This window comes from Peromyscus eremicus, chromosome 1, assembly GCF_949786415.1.
Source record: "Peromyscus eremicus chromosome 1, PerEre_H2_v1, whole genome shotgun sequence".
In the NCBI taxonomy this organism is placed as follows: domain Eukaryota; kingdom Metazoa; phylum Chordata; class Mammalia; order Rodentia; family Cricetidae; genus Peromyscus; species Peromyscus eremicus.
The window spans coordinates 180,322,511-180,348,478 of record NC_081416.1 but is presented as its reverse complement, the minus strand read 5'-3'; the positions used below and the strand labels follow the sequence as shown (position 1 = coordinate 180,348,478).

Genomic DNA, 25,968 nt, shown 5'->3' with positions numbered 1-25,968 from the left:
TTCAGCTGTCTTCCTTTATTTATATTTGCAGTATGAAACACAAGCTCTGCACACATACTTGCACACTCACGCCAGCCTAGGGGAAGGAGCTGGGACAAGGCCACTTGGCAGCAGTGCTGGGACCCTCAGGGCATAGGGCACCCAGAATCCCCGGTTCTGGGCCTCTGGGGATGTTGCCAGGGAAGCCTTGCTCCCCAGGGCCAGGGGCCAGGGGCCTGGTCGAAGTGCAAGGTCTGAACAAACGCATGGCCATATGGGCCTAATGCCCTCTGTTACACCCCAAGGTGGTCCTGAGTGAAAGGCTGGGTGTAAGCATCTGCACCAGAGCACAGGTCAGCGGCCTCAAACCCCAGCGCCAGTCCCTGCTGGGACAGACGGGGAGGTTGTGCTTCAGAGCCGCTGACCCAGTTATTGTCCTGGCTTCCTTTCTTACTCCTCCTTCAATATATATATATATATATATAATATATAATATACGTTTCTCTCTCTCTCTTTCTCTCTCTCTCTCTCCTTTCTCTCTATGTGACTATCTTTATTCTAGGAGACAAAGCTCCATAGTTTCTCTTCTCAGTGCAAATGGGGGTGGGTGAGGGCATCTCCCTGGCACCAGCCTCCTTTGGAGTCCAGAGGAGAGAATGTAGGATATGGTATAATGGGGTAGAGGGCCACCAAAGGACCCATCCTGCCCCACTGGGGGATTCCATGGGAAGGACAGAGGATTTGGCCACCGCTGCCACTAGGCAGCTACCTGGAAACAGAGGGAGACACTTGTGAGGGTCCAGTGACCCCCATCTTGCCCAACCACCCCAGGCTGTAGGCACACTCACTGGGAACCCGATGAAACAGGCCCTCCTGGGGTAGAGCCATTGGGCATCTCAAGGGCCTGGGCACTGTCAGGACAGAAAGAAGACCTGGAGGTTACTTCTTGCCCCTCTAGTCTTGCCCCATCCACCCAACACCTCCCAGAGAGGCTAACTCACCTCTGGCTTTGGGGAAGCCCCAAAGGTTCTGGGCTCTTTTCCCCTTCCACGGTCTGGGGGGACTGGTGGGCCTCGAAGGCTGGGACAGAGGTAGAGGGGTCTCTGGTTGCACTGTAGGTAAGACAAGTTTGACTGCTGTTAGATGCCTGCCTGAAGACACTCGTCTCTCCAGAAGGGACCTCAGGTGAGGACAGGGCTGGAGAGCAGAGACTTCAGAACGGGAAAGCCTATGAGCACACAGATGGCAGAGCAGGATGGGGCTGCAGAGCTGCCGGGGGAGAGCCAGGCCTCCCCCACTTTCTATCTGGCAGCTCTCAGTGGCCATCCCCCCTGCAGGATACGCTTGCGGTGCCATGCACACTCCTGCTTCTTATGGTCCCTGGTCCTCCTGGAAGCCGATCTCACCTCTGGGGTCACAAGAGCCCGATGTGCCATTGTCTAAAACATTTAATTATTAAAAAGGATGGACACAGGGGTATAGTAGCTCAAGGTAGAGCTTGGTGCTGAGGACAACTAAGGACAAGAGCCCAGCATCCACTTCAGCGGGGAGTCTGGGCTTCCCCTACCCCACCTCCAGCAAACAGCTCAGATGGGACACCAATGGTCACCTGTCCAAGGAGCTGGGGGCAGAGCGCATCCCGTGCAGAGTGGCCTGGACATCCGCAACACTAATCAAGGCCTGGCAGGGGGCTGTGGAAGGAGAGATGGGCCACATCTCAGCTGTCACCGTCCAGCAAGCTGAGGCATGGCCTTGCTGCTGTCCCAGTGCCCTTATGGGAAAGGTATGGTTGGCTCACCCAAGGGCTCTGCTACTTTGCTGCTATCTGTGACTTCCTGAGGTGCTGAGGGGGGTGTGGGGTCCTGAGACCTAGAAGGTAAGAGAGGAGCTTGAAGGTGTGGCTATGGTCACACCCAAGCCTAAGAGAGGACGAGGAGGTGGGAGTACCCCCCAGGTGAGACCCGCACCCACCTGCCCTGCCCTGCCCATCCACACCTGAGCTGTGGGGCATCGAGGGCTGGAGGGCTGGTCAGGATCTGGGTGGAGGACATGTCTGCCTCCTTGGAAACTGAGGGTCCTGTTGGGGCATCCATAGGCACTGGGTCAAAGGTGGCTGTCCAACTTGGGCCTGTGGCAGAGGTAAGAGAACATGGATAGAAGGTGAGCTTAAAGCAGGCAGACACTCCGTGTACACCTGAGCACAAGCCACCAAACACGTACCAGAAGGCTGAGGGCTGGGGCTGGGGAAGGAGGAAGGGCTGGTCCTTCCAGAGACGGCCTGGCCAGCCCCCTCATCCTCATCCTCTTCTTCCTCATCCTCCTCGTCATCCTCGCTGTCTGTGCTTCCTCCACTCCTGCCTCAGACACCAACTCATTAGGAGACCATATAGGGATAGCCTACCAACCCACTTCCCCAGCCCCAGCCCGGAACCAGAGCAGATGATAACAAAAGATGGTGGGGAACAGAGGCCTCGGAGAGGTCCCGGAAACCAGGGGTGTGAAAACGCTGGAGAAGTCTGAGTCACCGAGAACGAGACTCAGTCACACCCACAAGCCGGGATGAAGGAAGCACCAACCCTCAAGTCACCTCTGTCACCAAACACACAGGCCTGTCCACCCGCGGGTCATCCCCAGAGTACAAGATCTACTATGCCTTTCCTCCAGCTAGAAATGCCAGCAAACACCATTGCCATATCCTGAGAACAACACCTAGCACCCTTGGCTGTTCTAAAAGTAGTCTGAATGCTTATGACACAGTGTGTAGCCATGAAGAAAATCCCAACTGCCTATACGCACAAAGGAAGAAAGGATTAGGGTAACCCAAACTCAAAGAAAAAACACCACGTCACCCCTCCTATGCAGCGCCTACCTTCTAAAGCATATACGTACATGTGTACACAGGGATAACAACTGTGAGTACAGTGTAACAGTTAGAACAGAGAGCAGCCCGGCGGTGGTGGCCCACGCCTTTAATCCCAGCACTCAGGAGGGAGAGCCAGGCGGACCTCTGTGAGTTCGAGGCCAGCCTGGTCTACAGAGCAAGATCCAGGACAGGCACCAAAACTACACAGAGAAACCCTGTCTCGAAAGAAAAAAAAAAGAGAGAGAGAGAGGGCTTTTTTTTTTTTTTTTAAAACTAATGCTAGATCCGCTACACTCTCTGTAAGATGGCTTGGGGTGTACACATAAGGAATCTAAGTCAGCACAGAACAAAGACACCTGTACAGTTGTTTATTACAACACTATTTACAATGCTTAGTTATAACATCAGCCTCAGTGTTCATCAACAGAGGACAAAATGTGATCTATACACAAAAAGAGGTTTGAGTTTTATTTAGCCATAAAGAATGAGATTATGAGATTTGCAGGATAACAGAGACCATCCTGTTAAGGGAAATAAGCTAGAGTTTACAAAGACACAAAAAGAAGGCAGGCAGTTAGTTGGGAAGAGGGGAGGGGGAATAGAGAGGGTTAGAAAGGTTAATAACATATACTAAAATGTCACAATAAAAATCTACCATTTTGCACAAGGAATCTGTCCAAATGTCTGTGCATGTGAATTCAAGCCAGCAAGATGGCTTAGTAAATAAAGACACCTGCCACCAAGTCTGACTACCTGAGTTCAATCTCTGGGGCCCAAACTGTGGAAGGAGAGGAGTGACTCCTGCAAGCCGTCTTTTGACACACACACACACACACACACACACACACACACACACACATATACACACACACCATAACCACACCCAGGCACTTGTGCACCCACACAATAAATAATAATAATAATAATAAAATAAAAAAACCCACAGTAAAACTCTGGGTTGTGGCACACACATGTATTCCTAGAGTCAGGAGGCTGCCTCAAAACATTCTAATGACGAGTATTTCAAATATAGGACCCTTCCCCTATACTGTATGACTATAAAGAGTGGGCATGATGTCATGGGCACCGCTGCCCATGGCAGAGAGGATAGCAGCCATGTAGGGCACGGAGGGAGGGAGTGGGTGGGTCCTGCTCCTGGCTCTAGATTCTGACTGAGTGCTTCAATCTGGCTGCAAACACTAGGTCTGGACATTTATCTGTATGCACGCTACATATCAATTATAAAGTTAACACAAATAACCATTCTTCAGATCAAGTCAAGAGGTAAAGCTTAGTGCTGCAGGCCATGCATTGGTGGTGTTCATCTCAGCAAAAGTTCTGACACTAATTAATTTGATCACACTGAGTATCAGACAAAAAAAAAAAAAAAGGAAGAAAAAAATTATCTATACAAAGCTGATAAACAATCTAATTTGAGAGGGGTTTCATCGTCTCTCATTCCAGAAAGAGGAGAAAGGGAAGCTTTGTGTGGCACCACCTGAACTCAGGAGCACAGATGAATAATGGTGCCTTCTTCATTTTGTGCCTAACTTAATCTGAACTGAGTTTCTACTACTTGTGATTGAAACCACCCAACTAACACACAACACACTGACTTTTCTCATCTCCAGCCTCAGTCCAACACATTTACAAACCTCTGCATTTGGTGTGTGTGAGTGCGTGTGTTTAAGTGTACATACATCCCCAAGCAGTGGGAACTTAAGAGGTAGGAGGGTGGAGGAAGACTCACCGGACACCAGGGGGCTGGCCTGCATGGGACACCCTCGCTGGCTGGCTGCCCTGCCAGGCACCATATTCTCCATCTGATTCTGCTGAGCCCTGGCCCTCCTCCTCCTCCTCTTCTTCCTCGTCATCGAACTGCTGGATCCGGTCCTTGTAGCATATCTCAAGCAGGTTGGCATTGGGCTGCAGTGCAGGGCAGGAGGACATGCTGTACTGCTTGTGACCCCTCTACCCCCTCCACCCACCACCACAGGACAGGGAGCACTCACATTCTCATCATCAGCATTTAAGGAGAAGGTGATGTTGGCAGTCTTGTCAAATGGTGCACTGGGAGAAAAAAGATGCAGTGAGACATATTCTCACACAGCAACCCTCATTACTGTGCAAGTCACCTCCTCCCTAAGGTTCACAGTGTTCTGAGGTCACAGAAGGAAGTCAACCTAACGGACATATTCTCAGCACAATCACACTAAAGGGAAGTGTCCTCATCTCCTCCCTAAACATAAAAACACAGCTCCTGGGGCTGGAGAAGCGGCTCACTGGTCAAAAACACTTGTTGCTCTTGCAGAGGGCCTGGACTCAGTTCCCAGCACCCATGTGGTGGCTCATGACCATCCATAACTCCAATTCCTGGGGATTCTACGTCCTTGTCTGGACCCCGCAGGCACTGTATGCATGTGGTACACATACACACATGCAGGCAAAACTCATACACATAAGCTTAAAATAAATGTTAAGACAAAACAACACAGCTCCCTTCAGATGCTCAGAGACAGGGACTCAGGTGACCTGCCATGCAGGAACCTCTGCAGGATGGTCTGAATCCTGTCTGTCTGTGGAGTAGCCTCAGCGACTCACTTGGCACTTCTAAATCTCGTTTCATCATCTGTAAAATCAAGGGAACAGAATCTACCTGGAAGTGTGTTTTTGAGGATTTACCTACAACCTAGTTTGTAAAAGCTTACACATCCACCCGTGTTTCCTGATAACAGCAGCTCTGGCTATATCAATCTGCTGTTCATAACTACCATGCAACAAAGCAAACAACTAGAAGGCATCAGCAAGACACACCCTATTCCACCACACTCTGGAAGGGGCTCTAACTACACCAGTACCATTTACTGCTACCAGAAATGCTGTTGCTTCCTGCCAGGGTTTGTGGCCTTGATTTGTGACCATCACCCTCCTTCTTGCAAGGATGCAAGTGCTAGTGGGAAGGCCACCGGGCCAGGAGCCCAGTCCTGGAAAACAGATGACACTGGGAGCCAATGAGGAAAACTGCTTCAAGGAGGCCATCCCAGCCAGACCCCACCAGAGTAAAGGACCGGCTGTAGTAGCTGACACATGACCCCTGACCTTTGATAACCTACAGTGTGTTCACATGCTAACCATGGGAACATAACCATTTTTGAAGATTAAACAACACACTGCTGCCAGGGCCCCACCACTCCCAACCATGAGGGTGGGATACCAGTGAGAAGACTTAACAGCCTCAACTACCCAGGAGGTGCTGCCGGCAGGGAGCGCCTCACAGTGGGCACATGACAAGCCATCCATGTGTACCTCGCACTGTCCCAGTGCACAGGCATCTTTGTTCGACTCTCTCCCGGACAGCCCCACAGAAATGAAAAGAAACGAAACCTGCACACTTGAAGTATCCAGCTGAGGACGACCTTGAACTCCTAATTCTCCTGCCTCTACTTCCCAAGTACTGGAATTACAAGAGTGTGTCACCACATCCGGCTTTTTGCTTTTTCTACTGAGATGCCTTTCTACCTTTACATGGTAAGAACACTCTACGCACAGATCCACATTGTGTACACAGGTTGGGGTTATTTCCCAAGGGGCCGTCTCAGGTTCATGAATACTCAGCAGCAATATACTCTATTCTTACAACCACTCTACAAGGGAAGTGTCCTTAATTCCCCAAAACGAGGAGCTGAGGCTCTCAGCAAGTCCAGAGTGGAGCAGCCCAGCCAACCGGTGCCACACTGCACGGCCCCTCAGCTGACTTGGTGTCTCCCCAGCAGGACTGCAGAACACCTTCCCCTGACAATGTTGACTAGGTACCTTCCCTGCTCTAACCCTGAGGAGCTTCGTTTTCCTTGTAACTTATCTTGGTGGAAAAGCAGGAACAGAGCCTTGTCTCAAAAGTATAACTAGTTACCTAACTCCATCTACCAAGAAACCGGCCCCACTCCCATGAGGATGGAGTCAAGTTTCCACTTGAGCATCTTCCCCAAGGGACCAAATAAAGGCCTCTGACTAAAATAAGGCTAGACACTAAGCAGAGAAGCAGCAAACACAGGATTCCATGGCTGTATCTAAGTGGACACTGAAGCCACAGCAGACTGCTGTCCACCACAATGCACCCAGAGATGTTCATCGTAAGGACCCTGACAAGGCTCACAGTCTGGCTAATTCCCAGGACTTTGTCTCTTTGGGCGTACACAGCTGATAAGCTTGCTCAAAGGGCAGCAGCAAGTATTACAAAATGGGAGAACATCCAATGGGATAACTTCCCAGACCACCACAAGTGATGACCCAGATGTCCACTCCATGCTCCCCAAGGCCAGCTCCTCCACCCAACTGCATCGTCTCAGAGTTCGGCCATCTGACAACCATGTTCTACTTTCCCTAGAAACATCAAGACTGTCTTCTCTCACTCAGGCATCATTCCTACACTGTAGACTCTGCTCACCATCCTCACCATGAGGAATGTTCAGGTCCCATTCTCATGACCTTCATTGTGAGAAGGGAAGATAACTCCAGAGCTGGGTCTTAGGCCACAGCTGGGGTATGCCCACAAACAGGCTGCTGGCTGCACCAATAGATAAACATTCAAGACATATACCATCATGAGGTTAGGCGCACTGTGACCACACAGGCAGCACAGTGGCACATGCGTCACAAGGCAGAGCCCCAGCTTCATACGAGAAACACTTACTTCACACTTTCCTCCTGCTCCCCGAATTCCTCATCATTAAAGCCAAAGTGGTCAATGAAGGCTGAGGTCATGCGTTGCATCTGGAAGTCCATGAAAGCCTACAAGAGTCATGGAGGTCAGGGCTGGAAGGGAGTTGCCCTTCCCAACTCCTCCCAGCTCCACAGGCCCAGGTCCACCTGCTGCAATACAGCCTCCTCAGGGAAGTTGAACTCCTTGAGGCGGTCATCCTCATCATCACTGGAGGAGTGCAGGTGGTGAGTGTTCACCTGGGGACAGGATGATGGAGAGTACTCAGGGCCAGCTCAAGCCCCAAGCGAGGGCAAGGCAAGCAGCTGTAGGAAGCAGGGGCATGAGTGAGATACCACATCAGGCCTCACCAGATCGACTGTGTTCTTCTTGTTGGTCTCAGCCAGGGGTCCTGACACAAAGGCTTCCCACCGCTGCTGCTGATCTTCTGGCAGCTCTGAGTACAGGAACAGGAGAGTGTGAGGTGGGAGAACCTGAGCTTCCAACAGCCACCTCTGCAAGCTGCATCTCCAGCCAGCCCCAAGCCTCACCCTTTAGTAGCTGCCCCAGTTGTTCAGCATTGGGCCCCTGTTCTGCATTCTGCACCACGGCATTGGCCACCCGAGTCAGGTGGCCCATGTAGCCTTTCCGTGGGCCCCCTCCAGACCTGGTGGAGAGTGGAGATCACAGCTGGGTGACAGGCCGGATGTCAGGGCTACCCAGGCCCCCAACCCATCCTCCCACTGCCCTATCGCCCCACAGGAAGTGTCGAGTACTGACTGCACATGGTCGTTCTCCTCCCAGGATGCCAGGATGCGCTCCACCAGGCGGCAGTGCTGAAGGAGCTGCAGGAGAGCAAAGAGGAGTTGGCTTGGGGATAGCTACACTTTCAGAGCCCAGCAGCAGGGAAGGGGCCTTTCCACAGCAAGCAAACTTCACCAGGCCCCAGGCCTGTAAGCAAGCAGAGGAAGAAAGGGTGGGAGCCAGTGTCTGGCTTGCTTTAAACGCCGTTTTGATACAGGGTCTCATGTAGCCCAGGCTAGTCTTAAACTCTTTACGTAGTCAAAGATGACTATAATCTTTTGATCCTCCCAAGTGCATCACCACACCTGCTTTGTTATGCTGTGCTAGGGACCATCCATAACTTCATGCATGCTAGGCATGCACTAACCAAATGAGCTACGGCCCAAGCCCTATCCCCCCCCCCCCCCCCCCCCCCGAGATAAGATCTCACTATGTAGCCTAAGCTAGACACATAAGTTGAGCTCCTCCTCTCCAGGTCTGGGATTCAGGTGTGGGCCATCGTACCTAGCATGAGTTTTTGACTTCTCACGTGGAGTGTACACAGACACCCACAAGGCTCAGCCCCTCACTTGCTCCTAGTATCCCTACTCTCCACTGCCAAGTCACAGCATTCACTGGCCCTCAGTATATACCCATTTCTCCCCAACTGTGTATCCCACACCCATCCTAGGTACTGATGCTTCCAAGTGGGAGGCCTCTGGGAAGGTATGTCCTAAGGTACCAGGTCCCTAGAGGGAGGGGAACATGAGCCCCAGCTTACATGTTTCAAGACAGGGTTTGGGACAGGTGTCTCAGAGCTGCTGTCTGGAGGGGGCCCGGAACTCAGCATGGCGCTCACACACACCTCCACTTGAGCATGCAGGAAGTTGTTGAATACATAGTGGAAGAAGAGGTCCTGAGGGAGTGGGGACAGGAGCTGATATCTGAAATGTTCTGCCCACATCTCCACCTCCCTGGCCCCTGATCCTATCCCTTGTACCAGTAAGGTGTTGGGCACATCCAGCACCAGGAGCTCCTGTGTCAAGGCAGCAGCGTTGGTACTCAGAGCACTGGCCAGGAGCTTGACCACATGTAACCGTGTGTTACCCAGTGGTGGGACCAGGCTGCCCCATGTCATCTGTAGAGGCTCCAGCTACACAGGAACAAGGGATGCTTAGTGCACACAGGGTACTTCTCTTCCACCCCCACTTCCCTCTAGAATCATAACAACCAGTCTCCCACCTTGGGAGGCTCAAGCAGGAGCTGATGGAAGCGGGCAAGCCGGGGACGCAGGGCATGCAAGGCACCCATACTGGATACTGCATTATCCAGGGCCCCCTGGGCCAGGAGCTCCAACTGCCCATCCACGCTGCTAAAGAAGTTGTTCATGGTCACAGAGTCAGACCTGTGGAGAGAGCAGGATGAAGGCACAGTGTGCCACACAGGCCACAAGAACGGGCCAGAGGAACACCACAGTCTTCTGCCCTGAACACCTGGAGTTCTTTGACAGGTCAGACAAGCGGGGCAGAGGTCAGGCCTGGCTGGGGAAGGACCATATATCTGAGTACCCACATCTCTGCACAATGGCCATCTAGACCCTGAGGCTCTGAGAAGGACTGCAGATGCAGGCGGGGCAGTGTGCTACCTTGGCCTCCTAGGCTCCAGGAGGGTCAGCAGCACTTGGATCCCACTGACGATGACGGACTGGCACTGCTCTCCCTCAAACATGTTCCTCAGGAGCTGCTCAATGGTCTCTTGCCTGAGGGAAGGGGAGTCAGAGTAAAGGGCCGAGGGCCAGGACTCCAAGGACAGGTCCCCCCCAGGCCTCAGCAATGGTCTTGCAAACCCACTTCTCCAAGGTGGCCAACAGCTGGTCTGGCTCCGGACTGTCCTGGCCTTGGATCATCTGCTCCCGGCTGAGGCGGATGATGTCACACAGGGACTGGGATGCATTGGAATGTTGCTGGGGAAGTAGAAACGAGTAAGGATGCAGCACAGGCTAACCATTTGCCGCCAGCCCCTTTCAGACAGAAAAGAGCAGTCACACAGACACTGAGATGCATGATATAACGAGGAAGCCAGTACCTAAAACCTCCAGAAAGGAGGCATTGATGTATGCACATGCAACACTGCTCAACCATATACTCATTAACTGCTAAATGGAAAACAAAGCTTGGTACAGCCACAACGTGGGGGATTTATTATTCCGCCATGAAAAGGAATGAGGAATGAGGCACTAACCCATGCTACAAGACTCCCTGTCAAGAAAGAGTCTCATGAAACCCAAGCTTACCCCAAATTTTCCAGGAAGCAAAGAATGATCTTAAACTTCTCCTGCCTCCAGTCCCAGAGAACTGAGATTATAGGTGTGTACCACTATACCTGGTTTATGTGGTTCCCAGGGCTTATGAATCCTAAGCAAGCTCTCTACCAACTAAGCCACACCCTCAGCACCCTTACCCATCTTTTAAGGCACAAAGGGGATGTGGAACATAAAGAGTTTGAAGAGGTCGGCCGGCACTCACATTGTCATCCTTTGATGGGTGGATCTGCTCAATTAGCCGCTGGACAATCTTTTCCTCGTTGAGCCACTGAAGGAAGAGGGTAAGTTCCTAAACCATCTGCCAGCCCATCCCACTCCACCACGCCACCTCCTGAGTAGGCCCCTCACATTGAAGACATCCTGCCGCAACTGGGGCCGCTCCACACAAGTAAGCAGGCGCAACAGAAGGTCCATGATGGCCGAGGTGCCAATATGCCGCAGCAATAGGTCCACAAAGTCATCTTTCTTGCGCAGGAAGGACACAAGCTGGGGGCACAAGCTGTGTCACAGCATAGAGTTCTGCCACCCACCCACCCCTACTTCTCACCCACATGTTGAGTCGGCAGGCACCTGGTCTGTCTTGCGATTGATGAGAATGCCCATGACCTTGCTGAAAAAGCTAGCAAGTAATGGGTTGAGGCTGTCACCACTCTGCAGGAAGCCATAGAGCCGGTTTAGGAGGGACTCATCTGCACCCAGGGCATCGTTGATCTGGGGCACATCAGAGGTCAGGATCTCACAGGCTACACTAGGGTACCTGGGAAGTGAGTGCAGGATAGGTGTGGGTGCAGAGAGAAGGTGAAGGCCCCACCTTCATCCCCACATCCAGCACTGGGCTCAGGGGGTCCTGTGTTCAGGAAGGGAATCCAAAAGAGAAATCAAAGTCCCCTTCAATTTCTGTACCATCCCTAGGCTTCCTTAATAACCCACTGAGGGTGCAGGAGTTATAGATCAGGGGCTAAGAGCACTTGTTGCTCTTCCAGAGGACTTGGGTTTGATGCCTAGCACCTACATGGCAGCTCACAACCAACTGTAGTTGTGAGTCCAGTCCCAGGGGATCCAACAGCTTTGTCTGGCTTCCACCAGGACCAAACACTCATCATACACATCTGGTAACACAGATACACACACAGCCAAAACACTCATACACATAAAATAAATTTTAAAAATTAGCCAGGTGGTGGTGGTACACATCTTTAATCCCAGCACTCGGGGAGACAGAAGCAAGAGGATCTCTGTGAGTTTGAGGCCAACCTGGTCTACAGAGCAAGTTCCAGGACAGCCAAGGCTACCCAAAGACACCAAAAAATTACAACAGCCAGGCATGATGTCACACACCTTTTATCCCAGCATTTAGAAGGTATAGGAGGATCTCTGTGAGTTCAAGGCCAGCCTGGTCTACATAATGAGGTCCAGGACAGCCAGTGTTACATAGAGAAACTCTGTCTCAAAAAACAGAGAGCTAGAGAGATGACTCAAGCGGTTAAGAGCACTGTTGACTCTTCCAGAGGTCTTCAATTCAATTTCCAGCAACTACATAGTAGCTCACAACCATATACAGTGGGATCTGATGCCCTCTATTGGCATTAAGTTATACATGCAGATAGAGCCCTATATATGTAAAATCTTTAAAAAAAAAAAAAAAAGTAAAATAAAGAAAATTGAAATTAAAAACACAACAAAAATCTAGTGGGAACTCATTGTGGTGGTACATGCCTTTAATCCCAGTACTCAACAGGCTGTGAGCAGGTAGACCTCTATGAGTTCAAGGCCAGGCTAGTCTACATAATGAGTACCAGGACAGCCAGAGCTACATAGAGAGACATTGTCTCAAAACAAACAAAAACCCACTGGGGCTCCCTCCACCACAAAGTGACATCTGACTTGACCTTAGTCCTAAAACTCCTGCATTTCCTGATCCCTCCCACCACTAACTCCCATCTCTTCTAATGTCATGCCCAGTACCACATGCTGCTCCAGCTCAGGCTCTCTCTCCTTACCACCCTAACCCTGGTGTCATTTTCTAAACCTCCAACTATTGCTCCTCTTCTCAGACACATTTAGGTACTTGACATTCCAAGGGCTTCACTGCTCCGGTGCCACCCAAGGCCCCATGACACTACAACTGCTCCAAGTATAGCCCCAAACTGTGGGGACCTGTGCCAAGAGCCCCCACCATCTAGAAAACCGACTCCTTAGTTTAGGGCAGGGACACCCAGAGCCAGCAGGGATGCCTCACTATCAGTCAACTCTCTATGCTGAGTCTAGATCACAGCCTACTAGATGAAGGTTTAATGAGGATGGATGGGCAGAGGGAAGAGCAAAGGAGAAGATGCCCAGTGGAATGAGCTGGCAAATGACAGACACCAGGAAGCAAGGGACACCCTACTGTTATAGACTCTGTCCCTCAGAAGTGCTATCAGAGGCAGCAAGACCAAATAGGCCACAGCTCTACAGCTGGCACTGCCTTGCAGCCCACACTACAAGAGGGAAAGGAGCCGGGCGGTGGTGGCGCACGCCTTTAATCCCAGCACTCGGGAGGCAGAGCCAGGCGGATCTCTGTGAGTTCGAGGCCAGCCTGGGCTACCAAGTGAGTTCCAGGAAAGGTGCAAAGCTACACAGAGAAACCCTGTCTTGAAAAACCAAAAAAAAAAAAAAAAAAAAAGAGGGAAACAAAGCGGCAGCCCTCGCTGTCATCTGTCTGGCTCAAGGTTTCCAGGATGGGAAGACAGAAGAAGGCAGAGGCCAGCAGAGTGAACAGGATGGACACAGGAGGCAGAGATGTAAGACCAGGGAAGGGAGGGCAGCAAGATGGCTCACAACTGCTGGGGCCCCAACAGCGTCCTGTCTGCCGGGTCCTGTCTCACCAGCTGGAGCTGCACCTTATGCCCTCCCTCTCCCCTTACAGAGCTCTTCACACCATACACTTGGGGCCAGGCACCAAGAATGGGTCAGACAGATGGAGACACTGCACTCTCAAGCTCAAAATCCAAAGGAGAAATTAGTAATCAAAAAATCTCGGATGAAAAGAAAGCAGTCTAGAGCCAGGGACTGGCTGTAAACCACATGGAGCCCCACAGGCTGCCTCACGACAGCATCTGCATCATGAATGCAGGGAGCCAAAGCCAATCCGGGCAGGATCTTGCTACTCTGGATCAAAGGAAAGACACCTTTTCTCGGGTTTAAATCAACCTCCGGGAAGCTATGCTGAGAAAAGCCAATGACACAACCAAATCAAAGGGAGACAGACCAGAAGCATGAGTTAAGAAGGATGGAGCATGTTATGAAGGAACAGAAGGAATCTGTGTGGTGAGGAAGTGCTCAGGATGGTGCGGTGGTTCAGACACAAAAGCTGATGCAGGTGACTAAGCCTGAACATACGCAGAAGAGTACACGTCAAGTCAAGAAGCCTCCTTTCAACAGGGACTAGGCAGGTACCAGGCATGCTATGTCCACGTCACTATCCCAGTGTGAAACCCTATAGAGTCAGGCAAAATATCACAGTTGGGAAAACAGCAACATATACGTGGGATCACTCAACTACTTCTTACAGCTGTGTTCAAGCCTACATCACCTTGACAAAAATCTTAATTGGTTGAAAACAAAGAGAAGGAGACTAGAGAGAAGGCTAGCAGTTAAGCATTTTTAAGACTTTCAGAGGGGTTGGTGGCATCACACGTCTTTAATCCCAGCAATCGGGAGGCAGAGGCAGGCAGATCCCTGGGACTTGTTGAGCCAGTAAGCTGAATTGGTTAGCTTCTGATTCCGCAGACCCTGTCTCACAAATAAGGTGGAGGAGGTGAGCTGGCTCAGCAGGCAAAGGCCAAGCCTGAAAACCTAAGTTCAATCGCCAGAACTCACATGGTCAAAGGAGAGCCTGGAGAGACTGACCCTTGCATTTGTCCCTGAAAACACACACACACACACACACACACACACACACACACACACACACACACACAAGTCAAGCATGGTGAATGCATTGTATCTCAGCACTTGGAAGGGAGCAGGAAGATCAGGAATTCAAAGTGATCCTCAACACAGCAAGTTCAAAGTCAGTCTGGGCTACATGGGACCCTATCTCAAAAACAACAAAATGAAGACAAGAACAAACAAGAAAAAAGGTTAACAATGAAATGAAAGTGGGGAAACCTGGCTCCTTGTCGAGGTCTGAAGTGTGAATGGGACTTATCCCAAAGCCCATACTTGGTATGTCTAGCAAATCTTATCATACAAAACTTTTAAAAGAACTGGACCATGGAGGGTATTCACTGGGTGAGCTGCGATCCTGTAAAGGCCTGACCCTCCCTGCCTCACCTCCTCATCCCCAGAGGTCAGTTACTGAGTACAGGGAGAGTGAAGGACTGACTCACTTGTAGCGTAGCTGCTCCTCACCACTGGCTGGGGGCTCCTGGGTGACCCAAGCCACCATGGCCTGCAGGTGGGATGGCTGCAGCAGGAAGTCCAGGAGCTTCCGGTTGACAACCTTGCACTCCTGCAGCACGTCCTCCTCGTCCAGAAGCTCCGGCAGGCTCAGGTCCTCCTTCTCCAGCAGTGTGTCCAGGTGAGAGCTTGTGTGCAGGTCAAACTTCCAAAACATGGCGCCCTGCAAGCATGGGCATAATCAATTTGTCACACACACCTAGCGACCTCTGATGGATAAGGCAGAGCCACAGTAACCAAGCACAAACACCCCTTCCAGGCCCCAGAACAGACTCCACACAAAAGAGTCTGCCTTGCACAGGAGCTCCACAGGTACAGCACATATGCTCAGCACTGTAATCAGCACCCAATCCTGCCAGGGAACCCAGAGCCCACCATCTCAGCCTCCAAACGGCCTCCCCTGCAGTATAAGAAGTCACTTTCATTTTCAGCTTGAGGCCTGATGAAGTCCTCAGTGTGGACCATGCAGAGCCTGCAAGGAAAACCTAAACGGCCTGCAGTGACCTTGGCCCACCCATGAGCCTGTATCCACTGTCCTGTATCTGAGCCAGGACATCTGAACTCTGGCTTCAGATTCACTTTATTTGCTGAACAAACTCAAATGCTCTCGTGACCTCTAGTGCACAGCTGCTGCCCATCCCAGCAAATCACCCAAGGCTGCCTGGTGAGGTGTGGGGTGGTGGCGGCAGCCGGGAGAGAGGAAGTATGCTCATCTCGAGGCTGTGGCTGTTGCCTGGACACCACACACACAAACACAGCCCAACTATACTCTCATCACCCCACGCCCAGGCCTGGGACAGGGAAAAAAAAAACTTGGGGTCCAGGCTCCTAGAACAGGACAGCCACTAAGCAGGGCCCAAAGAAACCCATGATGATAAACAGTTCAGCAGGAGAATAACGTAGCTATCAAGCCCTGACTCCAATAACTAGCTGCGACCAGAATACCCTGGGTACTAACCAGCTGGCAGCACTGTCCTGAGTCCCTGACCTGCACTAATGCCTTGCTCCTCTCAAGACAACAACAAAGTTCCAGCCACACAGACCATCAACAGACCCAGCCTGTGCTACCAGCTACTTACTCAACAACATGCACTGGGTACACAGCTCCAACAAGCCACAGCATCACATCACACAGGATGGAAAGAACTGAATCCCAGTAAGTTATGAAGCCTCCCAGGACAGCATCTGTGGAACATTTGCTACAATTAAGGCCTGACCACAACGTCTGCTCTTCACTTGTCTCCTGCTGGCTTGTCAACCACCCGAGGAGGCAGAGGCCACTGCTGCCCCAGGCACATTGGACAAAGCTAAGACAGAACAGTCCCAGCCAGGAGTGCCTACAGCTTGGCACACACACACCAGACGCTCTCTGCCTAACTGATCTCCTCTTGCACAGACCTCACTATTTCCCGAGACCCTCTGATTGGCAACCTGAGTCTGGTCCTAGGGAGAAGAGCTCCTCCACCACAGCCAGTCAGCGAGAGCTTTCTGAAGAGACGGTCGGAGCCCCATGGATTCCAGATGCTCTCCAGCACTGCTTGGAACCTACCCTACTTCCAGCCTTTTCCATGCTGCATCCTTCACTCGCCCTGGACACACTGCATCTCGTTCTGTTTCCAAAACACGCTAAGCCTTGGTCTCCCTCAGGGGGCTGTGCCAGTGCTAGCTTCTTCTCATTCTTCAGGGTCTCTTATTAAGCATTCTCCTTGCACAGGGGCTTTCCCAGCCTTGGTCCACTTGCTCTGACCTCTACAGAGCTCACTTACTGCTATCCAGGAAGAAGATGATCACACAATAACAAGCCCTTGTAGCTACGTGTCCTGACAATAAAGACTGCAGGGGCTGAAGACGACTCAGTGGTTTGGAGTACTTGCTCTTCCAGAGGACTCGGGTTCAATTCCCAGCACCCATATGGCAGCTCACAACTGTCTGTAACTCCAGTTCCTGGGGACTCAATGCCCTCTTCTGGCCTCCACAGGGACTAGGCACACATGTGGTGCACAGACATAAATAAAGACCAAACACTCGGGCTGGAGAGATGGCTCAGAGGTTAAGAGCACTGGCTGCTCTTCCAGAGGTCCTGAGTTCCATTCCCAGCAACCACATGGTGGCTCACAAGCATCTGTAATGAGATCTGGTGTCCTCTTCTGGCCTGCAGGGATACACGCAGACAGAGCACTGTATACATAATTAATAAATAAAATCTTTTTTTTAAACAAACAACAAAAAACCAAACACTCATACACATAAAACTTAAAAATCTAAAAAATACAAAATAAATAAAAAAAATTTAGACTATTCTTCCAAAGTCTTCCTATGTTACTAAGAGCACATGGGATACTGCCTGACACAGAACCTTACCCTTTAGTTGTAAATGCTCACAAATATTAACTGAAAAGGCATACATATTGCCAAACCATGCTGTCACAAGGTTCCAGCCCCTGAGGCAGGAGACTGCCAGTCTGGGATTCATAAAGTAAAAATCACTACCACCCCTTGGCTCCATTCCATCAAGGCCAAAGGGAGGAAGTCCAGGAGAAGGAGGTACAAGGTCACTCAAGGCAGGTTGGGAAAGGACAGGCTAGTCCCAGGGTCAATGCAGGTGCTGCGGGTGTTATCCTAGATGTGGGGTGACGGTGAAGGAACTCCTTCTTCACAAGAAACACATGTTGTGCAGAACTTTCCTACTTCCTCACGTAAGGGCAATCTCACAGGCCAACCAAGCACTTGTCACAGAAAACATTCACTGCAAAGGGGACTCACCAGCCTGGAAGAACACTCACAGACAGGAGGGTGAGGCAGACAGGTTTCCTGATCTGCGTATACCTACGATTAGAATAATCTCAAGGGGCAACCGCCACATTAATCATGACTGCTGATTTCCGGCTGAAGACCACGTGGTGGGAAGCAACAAGAAGTTCACCTCGGTGAACAAAGGAGGAGCCTCTCCACAGGAGGCTGTTTCACATAGCAGTAAGGGGATTCTATGAAGCGTCCAGAACAGACAAACATCCACAGTGACTGAAAAGAGATTACGAGTTTTAAGGAACTAGAGGAACTGGAATTGCTTAAGGGGACAGTTTCCTTTTGAGGTGATTTTTTTTTTTTCTTAACATTTTAAAACTCAGCCAGGCACAATGGTGCATTCTTGTAATCTGAGCACTTGAGAGGCTGAGGCAGGAGGATCTAGATGTTTAAAATCAATTTTGACTACATAATGAGTTCAGCACTAGCCCCGTCTCCCAAAAAAAGTTAAAAAACTACGAGAAAAAAAAACAGCATGAAATAAAAATGATTATGCCGATGGCTATACAAAGTTATGGATGTACTCAGAACCACTGACTTGTACTCTTTAAATGAATAAACTGGACGGCAAATAAATAATAAATATGTCAACAAAACCATTAATGCAGAAACAAAACCTGCCCAGGGCCACTATGTTGAGGCCAGACCAGAGCCAACCAAGTACCTGCTGGTCTGAAGGAGGGAAGCTCACCAAAGCTGTGCCTGGAGAGCTCAAGCAGATTACCCTTTCCTCATCCCTCACTAACAACGTCCTTGAGATAAGAAAGCCCACTTTGTTAAGTCTGCATGGTGAGAAGATGGCAGAGGCTTAAGGAGCCTTAACGGTGCAGAGTTACACTGAGACGGGCCATTATGGCCCTCTACGTCCAGTAGGTAGTCCTAGCTACACTCTGGGCACAAGACAGAGGCCTTCCTCAGGGGCAGGAGGCTTACACTGTGCCCATCTAGGCCTGCAGCACAACCCTCACTGGGGACTGCCTATCTTACAGCTAAGAGTCAACTCCTGGGCCAGGCCTGGTTGGAGAAGGGTCACCAAGCAGACCAGTCGGCAAGCTCACAGAACAGAGAAAGGATATGCAGTGTGAAAGTTGATAGGGGAGCCCAGAGGATCCCAGAGGAGAGAGGGCCAGGTGGACTCTTAGAAACACCCAATTGAGAAGCATGGAAGAGTCTCACTGAATGTAGTGATGAAGGCTTTTTTCAGTGTGGCCAGCAGAATTCCATGCAGAGGGTGGTGGGCAGATTCACTAGTATGTGCTAGTAACACACTTCCCTATTAATAAAGCGGGGCTTAGGGCTGGTGAGATGGCCAAACAGGAAAACGCACTTTGCTGCCGCCAAACCTAACAATCGGAGTTCAATCCCTGGGTCCCACATGTGGAAGGAGAGAAATGATTCTTGCAAGTGTCCTCTGACTTCTACACACACACACACTGTGGTAAAAGTGTGTGTACATGCACACTCGCACACACACAATCCCTTCTCCACAGTCCGAGACAGGTCAGAGGAGAAAGGCCAAGCCATCACCTGTGGTTATTACCAGGACCGAGCCTTTCAGAATGCTGTCTTCACACCAAGACAAAAGGGAAAGAATCACTGTCAGTTCCATTTGACAACAGAATCTATTTAGAAAAGGGGTCCAAGGAAGAGAACCACACAGCTACCAAGAGACAGATCAGAATCCATACGACATGCTGCAGTCTTTTGACAGAAACTCACTTCTAAGATGCCTGGTTAGAGGGGACAGTTCACAGTCTCTCAAAATCCCCATCTCTACTCCAACCTGACCACCTGTCCCAGTGAAGAGGTTGAAATTCTCTCCCCACGCTGGCTTCCCAGAGAACAGGGCAGGGGGCCACTGGAACAAGTCTAGAGGTAATGGTCAGTATGGGGTTCCTGCGGTGTCCAGTAGCCTCCCAGACTCTCAGGGAGGGATGCAGGTTGAAGGCAGGTCCTGATGCAGTAGGGCAAACCCCTTCCACAGGCTGTCCTGAGACCATGCTCAGACACTTTCAAGCAGGAGAGGGAAGAGCCAGTCACTACACCAAGGGTGACAGTACTCAAAACAGAAAAGCGGGGACTCTCAGCATTTGCCCAAGTGACTTAAGCACTTTCTTCAGATCATTCAGATATTCAGCACCACACACCCTGCCACCCCCACCCTGTGTAACTTTCAGCAACTTCAAGAAAACGGAAGTGACAACCACTGGTTTTAGAGACGGTTTGAAAACCAAGACTGGCTGCTAACGGAAGGAAGGGAAATTATAAATGAGAAAGGAAGCCATTAGAAACGAAAGCTGCTCTGCCTCCCCTGCCAGCTCCAACATGAGCAGCTCTGGCTTCTCGTTTGTTGTGTTGTTCTAAGGTCTAGGACACTAGCTGTCCCTCTCAGGGGTCCGCCAGTCCCCGCACCTTCTCCTTCCCTGGCCCAGATAAGACCTGGGGGTGGTCCCCGCCTGTGCCCGCCTGTGCCCGCCGCAGCCACCACTGTAGCTCGAACCCTGTCCACCAGGAACCCACAGGCAGGTTCCTGATCTGCCGAGTCTTCCATACTTGCCCTAACTACCCCCGACCCCTCCAGCTTGGGAGACAAGGGCAGAGAACCCTTTGGGGGGGCTTTCAGGAGAGCTGCCCAGAGGTTCCAGAATCAGGACAGACCCCCTCACCCCCCACCCCCCGGCCAGCTGGCTGTTCTAGGAGGAAAGGAAACCGTGCTACCAGCAGCAGACCTGCTAGCTCCTTAAAAGGCTGGGTGGATCATGCCTCTATTTTTTAATGCCACAGCCAGCTCCTGGCCAAATCTGGAAAAGGGGTTTGGGACACTTAATACCAGGGATGAGGAGACAATAACAGCAACCTAACCACCTCTGGGCAGGCTCTGCAATGTGGCCTTCAGAGCACACCATCACCCTGGCAAAACAAGCACAGGGGCAACCGTTTAGAGAAGGAACCACTGCAGAAAGGCCTGGCCACGTGGAACAATGAGCTGGGACTTTCCCATGGCTTAGGAAAGCCTGAGGGGTAGAGGACTGAGTGAGAGAACCACCATGGGCATGGGCCTACCCCTCAGATCCTAGAACCACCCAGAGGAAATAGAAACTTTGACCCAACCCCATAGGAGGTATAATTAGAAAACAGAGTGTAAGGATACTTGGCTAAGTACTGGGGAGAAGACTTGAAGGTTTATACTCAGTACTCATCCACTGGAGTGGCCCACAGGTTTAAAGGGGAAATGGAACAGCCTACTGAATAGATGTGCAATAGCCCCTAGAAACACAGAGGGGAAACCAGGACTGATGGGCCAGGACTTGGGAAGTTGAGACTAGCCTGGGCTATAAAGCAAGATCCTATCTCAAAATTAAACTAAACTAAACTTTGAAAGACCTAAGTTCAAATCTCCATGTGTTTGTCCAGACTGGCCTCAAACTCCCAAGCTCAAGTGATCCTCCTGCCTCAGATTCCTAAGAAGCTAAGATTATAGGAACATACCACTGCACCTGACCAGGGTTGGAATTTTCTCTCTCCAAAATGAAAACCAAGGACCTAATTCCACTGAGTCTGTTTCCTCTTCTGAGAAATATCTTACAGATGAGGTTACTGTAAGGCAGCCCTTCCTGGAGAAGAATTCATAAAACTGATGTGCAAAGAGAAAGTCCTGGTCAGTCATGGGTGTATCTCCACCCAGCCAGTACTGGGCACAAACTCTAAGCACCCAGGCTTCTTACCTCTCTCTTGCAGCAAGTCTAACGGCAGAAGCATTCAACAGTTGAGCCAGACTGACTGCTCTCAGGCTGGGGGCTGTGCCCTCTACCTGCCCTGCAAGCTCTGAGTCTGACTGCCTCCTCCTGAGACTTTCAGGCCTCTACACTGACACCACTTCCTCCAAAAACCCACCCCCCCATCAAGCCTCCATTCAAAGCATCCCTTTAGTCACTCTATGAGAGCATATCTGCCTCAGCTGTGAGGAAAAGATAGGTATGTCCAGGCACCTGACACTCTCTAGAGATGTCACCTAGAATCTAACATACTGCCAGATACAAAACCAAAAGTGCTTGTTGGCAGTTGGGAATGTAGTTCATTTGCCAAGGTGTTTGTCTAGCATGCACAAGGCCAAGTTAGAATTCCAACAGTGGACCACCACCGCCATCCTAATATTAGGGAAGTAGAGACAGGAGGATAGAAATAAGTCACCCTTGGCTACACAGTGAGTTTGAGACCAGGTGGATCTACATAAGACTCTGGTTCAAAATAAAAGTAAAAGTACTTATTGGATTAATGGAAACTGAAGCCAGAGAGGAGAAAGTGATCTCTGAAGGTCACTTGGCCAGAGATCCCAAAGTAGGAGGAAAAAAAAGGGGGCGGGGGGAGTGAGGTTGCTTTCCTTCAATGGAATAAAAGACGCCACATGACCCAACAAAAGCAAACAACCAAAGAGGATGAATATAAAGGAAAGTACTCAACAGCTCACATCACATAGAAGCACAAAGTACACAAGATGTTTAAGCAATAAAGCAGAGTAGCAGTGTTTCCCTGCTATCTCCCCCATCAACACCGATGGCATTTGGGACTGGATAGTTATTTGTGGTGAAGTTGCCCTGTATATCGGAAGACAAGTGATAGCATTCCTGGGTGGGATATACATACCTCCTCCTATCTCCTGTAGTTTCAACAACCAGAGGTCTCCAAACATTGCCAAATGTCCCCTAAAGGACGCATCATACCTACTGAGAACTACGAAGACATTGAAAAATCAGATCATAAATCTAAGAGCTACTGATGTGGTGCACTTGCTGTGCCTTACATTCTGACAGGCATCTACAAACACTGCACTCAATCCCCAAAACCACCCTACACAGACAGCCCTCCTATTAGCCCACTTACACAAAAGAAACAGGTACAGAACGGCTTGTATAACTTTTTCAAGAACAAACCACTTGGAAAGGCAAGAGCCAGGACTCGAACCTAGATCTAACTCACAAAAGATCCAGCTCTAAATAATTCCCCATTATCCCAATCCCAAAACTAGAGGACTAGAGTCACTGAACTTGGGAAAATGATCGAATTAGGCAAAGGCTACCAGAAAATAAACAACAAAAAAACCCACAGGAGAAGCAATTTTAAACAGCACAAGACAACTCCAAGTGTATGTGGCAGAATATGGCAAGTGCTCCCATGTAAACTGTCCACATTAGGTATTTAAAATGCACATATAAACAGCTTATAGTGTATTGTTGAAGCAATCCAGTCCCTGCAACGTTGGCCTTGGTGCTGACAGAACCTTGCCTTTAAGATGGAAGCAACCCTGTTGCAGTTTTACAACCTTCAACCCATACCACACCTGACACACAATTCAGCTTCCTTTCCAGAAACATCTTGCCTTCCAGGGAGGTGTTAATGGTAGTATGTCCTCAGTAAAGTTGCCTCTGTATATTAAGAGTGATCAAGAAGACCCTAACCACTTTGGCCTAGTAACATAAACATGTAACCTCAGCTACTTAGAAGACTGAGACAGGAGGATTGTTGAGTCAATATCCCACCGGCTCTGCAGACCGAGTTCAAAGCAAGTCTAAATAACGTCGTAAGACACTGTCTCACAACTTAAAAGTCATCGGGGAGGCTTAGGCTGTATTGTTGCTCAGTGGAACCAGTTGTTTGCCAGCAGCAGGAAACCTTGGGTTTGAGCCCCAGTACCACCACTGAAGGGAGGAAAAAGCAGAGACCTCGAACAGGTCAGTTAAGGCCCTGGACAAACGTCCCAGGCAAGGCATTCCGCCCTTTACCCTCTCCACGCGTCACCCCACTTCACCCCATGGGACTCCCGACTCCTTCAGTGTCCCCACCTTCACATATTTGCACGTGCTGTTTCTTCCACCTGGAAAGCCCTTCTTCCCACTCTCCATCTGTTAACTCCTACTCAGCCTTCCTCGAGAGAAAAGCCACCCATCCGGCCGGTCTCACCAGTCTCTCCCACTCTGTGGCCTGCTGCCACAGCACCCTGGGTTACCACCATCACAACACACAGCAATTGTGACTGTCCAACTCTGCCTTTGGCTCCCTGGGTAGACAAAGTGCCAGGACCTTCTGCTAACCACTCCCTCCCGTCGGACCCAGCACCAAGCAACCAGGCCCTGCCCTCAACAGGCCTCATCTCACACTAGTGCCAGTAACGCACCAAACAACAGTGGCTTCCAAGTGCCTCCTCACCACAGGAAGCTAGGGACAGCCAGGGACAGGACGGCCCCCGGCCAAGGTGAAGGGGAAACCTGCTTAATCTTGCCCTCCTGAGCCGAGGGCGAGAATCTGAAAGGCCAAGGGTCCACGCAGGATGCAGGATGAGAATGAAAAGGGGCGACCCAGAGACGAGAAGGCGGGAGGCAGAAAAGAGGAAGGCGCTCAGGAGGAGGGAGACTACGACAGGGGAGTGGGCCCGAAGAGTCCCAAGGGAGCTGAGTCAGAAGGACAGGTGGAGGGGGTGTAGATCCCAGTGGGAAGAGATGGGGGTGGTGGGCTGCAGGGAGAAGAGGGGAGGGAAGGAGGGAAGGAGAGTCCCAGAGACTCAGGGGGACCCTCAGGGGACATGGAAGACGGGGTGGGGACGATGACAGCGAGGGAGACACAGGCCCGGCGACAGGAAATAGACTTGACGACACTGACAAGTGGCCGGGAGACTTGGGGAGGATGCTAAGAGACGCGGGGGTGCTCCGGGGGACTGAGGCAAGAACTCGGATGGAGCGAGAAGGCAGGCGGCCGCGGTGCTCACCTGCGCGGAGGGGGCGGCGGCTCCTCGCACTCGGGGCTCATCGGGGCGCCCCCGCCGCCCCGCCGCCGGCGGCTCCGGCCCTGCCGAGGGGCCGGCTATGAGGGGCGGGGGCGGCGCCGGGGGGTGGCGGGGGGTCTCGCGCAGGCGCCTGGGCCGGGGCTCGCGGAGCCGCGCAAGCGCCCTCCGGTCACAGGGAATCCCCCTGCCTCACCGCCGAGCGTCGACGAGTTCGGGGCGTCGCGACAAAGTAGGCGCGCTCGTTCCACAGCAGAGCTCCGCGGCCGACGCGAGGCCTGCGCAGGCGCCTCCGAAGCAGGGGCGGCGAGGGAAGTCGCCGCGGGTTACACACACACACACACACACACACACACACACACACACACACAGACGCGCCGGCACCGGCGGGACGGGGTGGGGAAAGGCCTCCGCAGCCCCGACGGGTGCAGAGCGACACCGAGAGCCGACGCCCGTCTCCTCCACCTCCGTGTCCCCTGAAGCCGCTGGGTCTCCCCGGCCCGGCCGTCCAGCTCAGGGCCGCCAACGCACAGCTAGCTCCGCCACGGTCCCACAATGCCCCGAGCGCGGGAGGACCCAAAGAGACAGGCCCCGCCCTCTCGTGGGCGCTCTCCGTGCGCAGGTGCGCCAGAGGCCGCTGGGCCCGCCCGGCGCGGCGCGTGCGCACTGGAGCCTGGCGCCCAGGCCCCGCCCACTCCGGAACGCCGCCGCCGCCGCCGCCTGTGCCCGCTGTTGCCAACGTTCTTCCTGAATCAACCCGGTGGGCCCGCTGCGCAGGCGCCGCTGCACCCAGAACCCCGTTTCCTACGACTGCATTCCAAAGCCCACTGACTATTCTGTTTCAGGGTCTTTCGCCCTGACAGCTACCTTCGGAAATCCACTTGTTGTCCCGTCTCCTCCAATCATGCTTCTGCCTGGACGCTGGTGTCCACTCCCGAAAAATCCATTCCGACTTCTCGTCCCCACCCGAAGCCGGCTGCTGCTGTTCAGCCGGGCTCGTCGCGGACGCCTTCGCCTGGCATTTCAGGCTGATCTCAGTCCCCACTTCGGCAGGTGCCCAAGCGACGTCTACTGTCGCCAGTTGCTACACAAAGCTTTCTCTTGTCACAACCGGGAGGAACCCCTTACGCCGGGATTCCGTCACTTAAGGGCCTTTTCCAGCGCTGAGCCTCAGTTTACCCCACCTTTCATTCCCTCTTTCGTGCCCATTTTAGAGGTCAGCTGTTAAGGACTAGATAAGTGCATGTAAGACACTTTTCCTTCTTGAAAGCAGCAGATTGGCACTTTATATTTCGGGGAAG

The 25,968-nt window shown here is 51.6% G+C and overlaps 1 protein-coding gene across 8 annotated transcripts; it reads right to left on the bottom strand.

Annotated features, from left to right (window-relative positions):
* Nucleotides 1-25,727, bottom strand: Ppp6r1 (protein phosphatase 6 regulatory subunit 1). Of its 8 annotated transcripts, none has more exons than XM_059282050.1 (24): nucleotides 25,535-25,727; nucleotides 15,018-15,250; nucleotides 11,215-11,401; nucleotides 10,993-11,130; nucleotides 10,847-10,912; nucleotides 10,172-10,284; nucleotides 9,967-10,080; nucleotides 9,564-9,726; nucleotides 9,322-9,474; nucleotides 9,103-9,237; nucleotides 8,319-8,383; nucleotides 8,090-8,208; nucleotides 7,910-7,995; nucleotides 7,709-7,798; nucleotides 7,533-7,630; nucleotides 4,855-4,912; nucleotides 4,593-4,768; nucleotides 2,200-2,333; nucleotides 1,951-2,107; nucleotides 1,778-1,848; nucleotides 1,589-1,670; nucleotides 981-1,091; nucleotides 828-890; nucleotides 1-748 (listed from the first exon to the last, which is right to left on the bottom strand). In XM_059282050.1, exons 1-24 carry the CDS (start codon nucleotides 25,571-25,573, stop codon nucleotides 745-747), a joined length of 2,655 nt encoding a protein of 884 aa, XP_059138033.1. In that variant the 5' UTR covers nucleotides 25,574-25,727; the 3' UTR covers nucleotides 1-744. The 8 variants fall into 8 exon arrangements, with proteins under 8 accessions (XP_059138033.1, XP_059138053.1, XP_059138017.1 ...); XM_059282070.1 differs by lacking the exon at nucleotides 25,535-25,727 and adding an exon at nucleotides 24,653-24,760; XM_059282034.1 differs by lacking the exon at nucleotides 25,535-25,727 and adding an exon at nucleotides 23,733-23,913.
* Between the last annotated feature and the right edge of the window lie 241 nt (nucleotides 25,728-25,968).